At 43.8% G+C, this 9,483-nt stretch overlaps 1 protein-coding gene across 5 annotated transcripts in view; it reads left to right on the plus strand.

The window, feature by feature from the left end:
- LOC144611871 (ryanodine receptor 1-like) overlaps nucleotides 1-9,483 on the plus strand; it is a 479,550-nt gene that overhangs the window by 207,301 nt on the left and 262,766 nt on the right. For all 5 annotated transcript variants that reach the window (XM_078431182.1, XM_078431183.1, XM_078431185.1 and 2 more), the window contains exon 42: nucleotides 2,733-2,865. In XM_078431182.1, coding sequence (XP_078287308.1) covers nucleotides 2,733-2,865 — 133 coding nt within the window. The remainder of the gene's footprint in view (nucleotides 1-2,732; nucleotides 2,866-9,483) is intronic.

A 9,483-nucleotide genomic window follows, 5' to 3' on the forward strand; every position in this document is an offset into this window, starting at 1 on the left:
CAATTTTCTAACCAGTCCTCTGTCACATTTTTAGAATTCTCATGGATGACATCCGTTGGATTCTATTCATTAGTCTTCTTTGTCATTGAGTCAAAATATTCAATGAAGTTCGTCAAACACAAACTGCCTTTCAAAATCGTGCTGATTCTTAATTATTTTGGATCTCAAGCTTGTTAATTTTTCTCTCTGATCATTGTTCCAAATACCTGATTATAAACTCTTAACCTTTGCAGGGCCTGTTCTGGATATTCCCAGATAGTCAAAAAGGGCTCAGTATAATGTGTATCCAAAAGGGAGCAAGGCAAAAGAAAGCAAATTATCGGCCAGTTAGTCTTACTTCTGTGGTTGCTAAAATTTTAGAGTCCATTATTAAGGATAAGGTTTTGGGGTACTTGGAAGCGCATGATAAAATAGGCCTAAATCAGCACAATCTCAACTGACAATTCTGTTGGAATTTTTGAGGAGATAATAAACCGGATAGACAAAGGAGAGGCAGTTGATGTTGTTCACTTGGATTTTCAGAAGGCCTTTGTGCTACATGTGAGACTGCTAAGCAATATAGGAGCCCATGGTATTATAAACAAGATAGCTGCTTGGATAGAAAATTGGCTGACTGGCAGAAGGCAAAGTCTGGGAATAAAGGAAGCCTTTTGTGTTGGCTGCTGGTGACTAGTGGTGTTCTGCAGGGGTCAGTGTTAGATCCACTACTATGCATGTTACATGTTAATGATCTGGATGAGGGAATTGATGACTTTGTGGGTAAGTTTGTGGATAATATGAAGATAGATGGAGGGCCAGGTAGTGTTGAGGAAGCAGGAAGAGGGGCAAAGAAGAGGCACATGGAATGCAACATAGTAAACTGTATGGTCATGCACTTTGGTAGAAGGAATAAAGGTGTTGACACATTCTAAATGAGGGGAGGATTCAGAAATAGGAGATGCAAAGGGACTTGGGAGTGCTGGTGTAGGATTCCCAAATGTTAATTTGCAGATTGAGTCAGCGGTAAGGAAGGCAAATGCAATGTTAGCATTCATTTCAAGGGGACTTGAATATAAAAGCCATGGCTTTATCAGGCAAATGTGAGGCCACATTTGTAATATTGTTAGCTATGTAGGTCCCTATATCTGAAAAATGTTGTGCTGGCATTGGAGAGGATCCAGAGGAGATTTACAATATTGATCCCGGGGATGATTGGATGAACATATGAGGAGCGTTTGAAATCTCGGGGCCTTTACTCACTGGGGTTTAGAAGGAAGAGGGGTGATCGCATTGAAACCTACCGGATAATGAAAGGCCTTGATAGTGTGGACGTCCAATGGATGTTTCCAGTAACAGAAGCGTCTAGAACCAGAGAGCACAGCTTCAGAATAAAAGGGATGTAACTTCAAAATGGAGATGTGGAGGGTGGAGAATCCGTGGAATTCAGTGCCACAGATGGCTGTGGAGGCCAAGAAATTGAGTATTTTCTAGGTGGATATTGATAGGTTCTTGATTAGGAAGGGTGTCAAAGGTTATGGGGAGAAGGCATGAAAATGGGGTTGAGAGGGAAAAATAGATCAGCCATAATTGAATGGCGAAGTAGACTCGATGGGCTGAATGGCCTAATTCTGCTCCTATGTCTTATAGTCATTGATGAGTATGTTCTGGTAAAAGGAATATCAGGGGTAGAACTGAAATGGTTGTCAGGGAGCTACTGAACAAGAATTTACTATTTGCAAATTGCAATCTGCTTCTGTGTATCCAGAAAAAATTGCAAGACACTATCAAGTCCTTTTGCTATCCATTTAGTCACCCAGACCAAGCGACTTCACCACTGAAAGGGTGGTCAACCTTTCCAGTTGATTCAAAAACAGTTCACCGTTCTAAAATAAGGTTCTTAAGACTGTGCATAGTACTTCAAACATGGTTTTGCCAATGCCTGTCCATGGAAACTCTTACATTGTTAGCTAGTTCTCTAGTTCTGAGTCATACTGACTTATTATTCTTTACTGTAAAATGTGATGAACAATCAATTCATTATATTGGTAGATATATTAACTATATCCTAGATTGTTGTTTAGGATATAGGGAAAGTCCTGATTTGCTTGGACATTTTGCAGCCTTCATAACAATAGGGTATCAATGGATCTTGATTTTATTTGTGACTTCAAAGCTTTAAGTCATTGAGCCATACAACACTGAAATAGGCCCTTTGGTACAACTTGCCTATACCGATCAAGATGCCCCATCTATGCTAGTCCCTTTCTCTATAGCTCAGGTCCTCGGGTTCTGGCAACATCATCTGAACACTTTTCAATTCAACAACATCCTTCCTACAGCAGGATGATCAAAATTGAACACAATACTCCATATGGAGCCTCATCAACATCTTGTACAATTGCAACATAATATGGCAACTAATGTACTCAGTACCCTTACTAATGATGGTCAATATACCAAAAGCCTTCTTGACCACCCAATCTACCTGTGATGCCATATTCAGGTAACTAAGTACCTCCACTCCTGCATCCCTCTGCTCTGCAACACTCCCCAGTGCCCTACCATTCACCGCGAAGGTCCTGCCTGGTTTGACTTCCCAAAATGCGTCACCTCGTAATCTTCTGCATTAAAATCCATTAACTATTCCTCAGGCCAGTTAATTTTTAATCTTTGTTCATCATGAGAGCATAAATGGGTATTTAATTGAAATGTAAACAAATGTTAATTATGCTTTCATTGCTCTATTTTTGTAGGAGATACGGTTCCCCAGAATGGTGACAAACTGCTGCCGATTCCTTTGCTATTTCTGTCGCATCAGTCGTCAGAATCAAAGAGCCATGTTTGATCATTTAAGCTACCTATTGGATAATAGTGGCATTGGACTGGGTAAGCAATTTTTTTTAGTCTGAAAGCTACCTCTAATTTCATGAGCAAAATGTGATTTTTAAACAAAAGTAAAATTGATTGAGCAAGTAAATTGAAAGAACTTGGTAATTTAGCAACTTTGTATTGCTTTTTTTCATCTTTTTGGAAAACATGAAATTACAAGTCTTTGAAATTAATTGTGTTCAAACAAATTTTGAGTGTTACTTGATCAATGCCCAACACTAATGCTAGGTAATGTTTTGGTATCATGCTGGTACTTCCAATTATGAATTGCGCATTAGGGATAGGTTTAGGATTATCAGTTCTCTCCTGTAGTCTGACTCATCATTACCTATTCTTCATCCAACAACAGTGATATCATCGGCAAGTTTAAAGATGGCGTTAGGATTGTGACTGACTACAATCATGAGTATAGAGTGAGTAGAGCAAGGACCTAACACACAGGCCTGAGGTGCTCCTGTGTTGATGGTTTCCAGGAGGAAGTGTTGTCAATTCTCATTGAACTCATTGTGTTCTGGCGATGAGGAAGTCGAGGATCCAATTGCAAAAGGACACCCAGTTTCTGAGTTTGATGATAAGTTTTGTGTCTGCCGTAGTCATTGAGGCATGTCACTTGCTCTTCTTGGAAGTGGCACACTTCTAGAATATTATGAATCAAGCAGTTGGGTACCTCAGATTTTAGTAGTGAGAGGTCGAAAATGTCCGCAAAAGCTCTAGCCAATTGGTCCATATAGGTTTAAGAATGCGGCTAGGTACGCCATCGTAATTGGACACTTTCCGAAGGATTACCTTATGAAGGATCTTCTGACATTGGCCTCGGTAACAGATGACATTATTGTCAGGAGCTGCGGGGGCTCAAATGAGATCTCAAGACGTCAGCCATAGAGTACAAAGTTATACAGCATTAAAAACAGGATGTTTGATGATCTACGCTAATCCTATTTGACTACGTTTGATCAATATCTCCTTTTCCTATTTTCTTTCCTCTTTCTTAACATTTTCCTATCCATGTATCTCTCCAAATTTCTTAATTTTTTTTGTAACTGCTGCAAACTCTTCATATGGCAGCTTGTTCCATATACATACCGCCCTCTTGAGTGAAAAAGTTGCCCATCATGTCTCTTTTGAATCTTTCCCCTTTCACCTTAAACCTACGCCATTTGTTTTTGATTCCTGTTCTGTGGGGAAAAAGACTGCATTCACCCTATTTGCGCCTCTCCCGGATTTTTTACATCTCTATGAGATCACCCCCTCAGTCTCTTATACTCCAAGGAATAAAGTCTTAGCCTGCTCAACCTCTCCCTATATCTCAGGCCCTCAGCGACATTCTTGTAAATCTTCGTTGAACTCTTTCCAGCTTAATAACCAAATCTATACACAATATTCCAAGTGTGAGGCCTCTTGTGCAATTGAAGCCTAATGTCCCAACTCCTGTATTCTTTGTAGTAAAAATGAACTGCACAGAGACATAAATTGCTGGAGTAACTCAGCGGGTCAGGCAGCATCTCAGAGGAAAAGCAATAGGTGACATTTTAGGCCGAGACCCTTCTTCAGACTCTTCAGACCCGAAATGTCATCTATTCCTTTTTTTCCAGAGATGCTGCCTGACCCGCTGAGTTACTCCAGGATTTTGTGTCTATCTTCGGTGTAAACCAGCATCTACATTTCCTCCCGACACAATGAACTGCAGAGGTTGGTGTATACCATAAATAGACACACAGAGCTGGAGTAATGCAGCGGGTTAGTCAGCATCTCTGGAGAAAATGGATGAGTGACTTTTCAGGTCGGGGCCCTTCTTCCCACTGCTTGTAGGGGGGAGGAATTGGAAGCAAGAAAACCAGGACATATCAAGGTCGGCAACATATGACATCAGGCAGGGTGGTTCAGGATGTGTTCATTCTTTAGTGAACATGGGTTTCCCCCCCTCTGCCATAGATGGGTCCCTCACACATGTCTCTTCTGTGTCCGCCAGTTCTGCTCTCACTCCCCATCCCTCCAAACGCAACACGGACAATTCCCCTGGTCCTCACTTTCACCCCACCAGCTCCCGCATTCAACATACCATCCTCCGACATTTCTGTCACCTCCAACGTGTTCCCACCACTAATCACATCTTCCTATCTCCACCCCCTTCTGCAGAGACCACTCCCTCCACAACTCCTTGGTTCACTCATCCATTTCAACCCAAACCACCCCCTCCCCAGGTACTTTCCCGTGCAATGCAGGAGATGCAACACCTGCCCTTATACCTCCTCTCTCGATTCCATCCAGTCCTTTCACGTGAGACAGACGTGTGCATGCATCTCCTCTAACCTCATCTACTGCATCCGGTGTTCCCAATGTAGGCTCCTGTACATCAGTGAGACCAAACATAGACATGGCAACCATTTTGCTGAATACTTACTCTCAGTCCGCCAAGGCCTAATCAATCCTTGTCTACTCAAATGCTGGTAGATCCTGCCCTCATAATACTCCCCAGTAACTTACCCACCACTGTGAGATTGATGCTATACCTTTATAAGAGGATCATTCAGTAGTCTGATAGCAGCAGGGAAGTTGTGCCTGAATCTGGTGTCCTTATTACCCCAATGTTCCAGTGATGAGTGCAGGACCAGGGAGATGGCGCCTCCAGTAGATCTGTTGTGATGGTACACAAACTGCAGGGGATGACCAGTCTCTTGAGGTACTTAATGATGATGGATGTCAGAGCCACTAGATGATAGCCATTAAAGATACATTGCATTTCGTTGGCACCAGGATGATAATGGATCCTGTCAAAGCAGGTGGTATAGAATAGAATAGGGAGAGGTAAAATATGTCTGTCAATACTCCTGCTAGCTGCTCCGTGCCCCTGCAGGGTGTGGTACGTGGCTGGGCTCTCTGTCCAGGCCATTTGCTTTCAGGGGGTTCACTCTTAGAAGGATAATCTGACATTTGTAATAGTGATGGTAGGTACAGGTGCATTGATGGTAGGTGCAGTGACGGGAGGTACAGGTGCAGTGACGGGAGGTACAGGTGCAGTGACGGTAGGTTAAGGTGCAGTGACGGTAGGTTAAGGTGCAGTGACGGTAGGTGCAGGTGCAGTGACGGTAGGTTAAGGTGCAGTGACGGTAGGTTAAGGTGCAGTGACGGTAGGTTAAGGTGCAGTGACGGGAGGTACAGGTGCATTGACGGTAGGTACAGGTGCAGTGACGGTAGGTTAAGGTGCAGTGACGGGAGGTACAGGTGCAGTGACGGGAGGTACAGGTGCAGTGACGGTAGGTACAGGTGCAGTGACGATAGGTGCAGGTGCATTGATGGTAGGTGCAGTGACAGTAGGTACAGGTGCAGTGACGGTTGATACAGGTGCAGTGACGGTTGATACAGGTGCATTGACGGTAGGTGCAGGTGCAGTGACGGTAGGTACAGGTGCAGTGATGGTTGGTATAGGTGCAGTGACGGTTGGTACAGGTGCAGTGATGGTAGTTTAAGGTGCAGTGATGGGAGGTACAGGTGCATTGATGGTAGGTACAGGTGCAGTGACGGTAGGTTAAGGTGCAGTGACGGGAGGTACAGGTGCAGTGACGGGAGGTACAGGTGCAGTGACGGGAGGTACAGGTGCAGTGACGGGAGGTACAGGTGCAGTGACGGTAGGTACAGGTGCAGTGACGATAGGTGCAGGTGCATTGATGGTAGGTGCAGTGACAGTAGGTACAGGTGCAGTGACGGTTGATACAGGTGCAGTGACGGTTGATACAGGTGCAGTGACGGTAGGTGCAGGTGCATTGATGGTACGTGCAGTGACAGTAGGTACAGGTGCAGTGACGGTAGGTGCAGGTGCAGTGACGGTAGGTACAGGTGCAGTGATGGTTGGTATAGGTGCAGTGACGGTTGGTACAGGTGCAGTGATGGTAGTTTAAGGTGCAGTGATGGGAGGTACAGGTGCATTGATGGTAGGTACAGGTGCAGTGACGGTAGGTGCAGGTGCAGTGACGGTTGGTATAGGTGCAGTGATGGTAGGTACACGTGCAGTGATGGTAGGCGCAGGTGCAGTGGCGGTGCAGGTGCAATGACGGTAGGTGCAGGTGCAGCTCCCGTTGGGGCACATGATCCAGGACAAGTTGGCAAACTGGATCCACAATTGACACGATAATGGCAGAGGGTTGTTTTAGTGCTTGGATGCTTGTGACTAGATCACCTACAAGATAGGTGCTGAAATGCTTGATTGCAATGTACTCAAATGACTTGGATGTGGATGTGGGAAGCATGATCAGCAACTTTTTTGATGACAGGATGATAGTGTGGAAGATAGTGTTAGATCGCAGAGTGTTAAAGTGAAATGGGCTGAAAGGTAGCAGATGGAGTTGAATCCAGACAACTATGAGTGATGCATTTTGGTTAGGATATACACCATAAATGGTTAGGCCTTAGGAAATGTTGCTGAACAGAGGGACCTCTGAGTGCAGGTCCATACATTATTAGTGGCAAGGCAGGTGGACAATGTGGTTAGGAATGCATAGGCACCCCAAATTTCCGAATTTGGCGGAAAGTTTACACTTTCTTATTTAATTTCCGCCATTCCGATTTTGCCTCACAATTTTCCGCAAAACAGTCGGTAATTGCAATTTGTCAATTCGGCCGCGAGAGGTCGCTAGGGGTTCCGCAAGAAATCCCCCTGCCCAGGAAGTCTCCCCGAAAATGTGGCACCTAGGCTGGGCAAGGCAGCCAATCTCGACCTCATTGGGACTTCCATGGCCAATTTGTCAATTCGGTCGCTAGGGGTTCCACGAGAAACCCCCCCGCCGTGGAAGTCTCGCCGAAAATGTGGCACCTAGGCTGGGCAAGGCAGCCAATCTCGACCTCATCGGGACTACCATGGCCGATCGGAACCAGCCCAGCTGGAGCCAGCACATCTATCCCCATAGACGACTTCCTTGGCCTGCTGGATAAACCAGCAAAGCTCTGGAACCAAGAATGCCAGAAAATCAGTGGTGGAACTGTAATGAGTAAATATTAAATTTAAGTGCAAGATTATATAACTATATAATAATTAATTAAGACGGGGTTAAAATATAAAACACAGCCGAAAAGCCAATTACCACCTTTTTGGGCTGATTATCAATTAATGTGCGAATTTACTTCAACAAGTACTTCCTTATGCTTAGTCGGTCTCATATATCAAATCTTTCTTCATAACTTAGTCATACATTTTATGACCATTGTTCTTTTATTCAATACCAAGAGAATTGGGATGTGTAAGGAAAAAGCAAAATAGAAAAAACTATAACTTCCTTGGCCTGCTGGATAAACCAGCAAAGCTCTGGAACCAAGAATGCCAGAAAATCAGTGGTGGAATTGTAATGAGTAACTTTTTTGAGATACTTTTTTCTTTGTGTTGCAAAAAGTATCTCTGTTCAATAACTTTTCTATAAAAAGCAGAATATACTCATGATAGGCCTGACATTGTATTTGTAGTCTGTTAGAAATAATAGTTGTTTCTCACACATGATTGTAGCGCAACGCTATTGCGCATTTGGCGTGCATACTTTTTTTTTTGCTGAAAAGTTGCATTACGTGCCATATAATGAATTTTGATATAAAATTCTGAATGTTAGACATCAAAATTATGAATTTGCAAAATTAAAAAGTTGGGAGGTCTGCATAGGAGTAGTCATGGTGTTCCACACAAAGTAGGGATGTTATGCCCCACCTTCATAAAACATTGATAGCACAAAAAGCTGGAGTTACTCAGTGAGACAGGCAGCATCTCTGGGGAGAAGGAATGGGTGACGTTTCAGGTCGAGACCCTTCTTCAGACTGGTTAGGGATAAGGGAAACGAGAGATATAGACGGTGATGTGGAGAGATGAAGAACAATGAATAAAAGATATGCAAAAAAGTAACGATGATGAAGGAAACAGGCCATTGTTAGCTGTTTGTTTTCGGGGATCGGGCCAGTACACGCCTGGAACAGGGATTGCTCAATGTAGCCTACAAAGAGGCAGGCATAGCAATGGACATAAAACATTGGTCAGACCTCAGCTGGAGTACTTCATGCTGTTCTCATCACTATGCTATAGAACAGATGTGACCGCACTAGATCAGACACAAATGAAGTTCTCCAGGGCGTTTGCCTGGGATGGAGCAGTTCTGTTATGTGAACAGATGGGAAAAACTTGGTTTCATCTCCTGGAGTGGTTTGGCAAACTTGGATTGTTTTATCTGGAATACTGGAGGTTGCTGGGAGACCTGATAGAAGTATCTAAAGTTATGAAAGGCATAGATAGGACAGACAGTCAGAACCCTTTTCCCAGGATGGGTTAGCTTTAAGGTGAGTGGGGCAAGGTTTAAAGGAGATGTGCAGGCTTAGATTTATGCACAGAGGGTGGTGAGTGCCTGGAATGTGCTGCTGACGACAATGGTTGAAGCACAAACGATAGTGGCATTTAAAGCACTTTTGAATAGGCATTTGGATATGCAGGAAACGGAGGGACATGGATTGTGTGCAGGCAGACAAGATTTGGTCTCGGCATCATGTTTGGCACAGAAATTGTGGGCTGAAGGGCCAGTCCCTGTGTTATATTATTCTTTCTATTAAATAAATTGGAGATATGGGGTTCATGCAGGAAAGTTGCACTGA

This window comes from Rhinoraja longicauda, chromosome 41, assembly GCF_053455715.1.
Source record: "Rhinoraja longicauda isolate Sanriku21f chromosome 41, sRhiLon1.1, whole genome shotgun sequence".
Classification (NCBI taxonomy): Eukaryota; Metazoa; Chordata; class Chondrichthyes; order Rajiformes; family Arhynchobatidae; genus Rhinoraja; species Rhinoraja longicauda.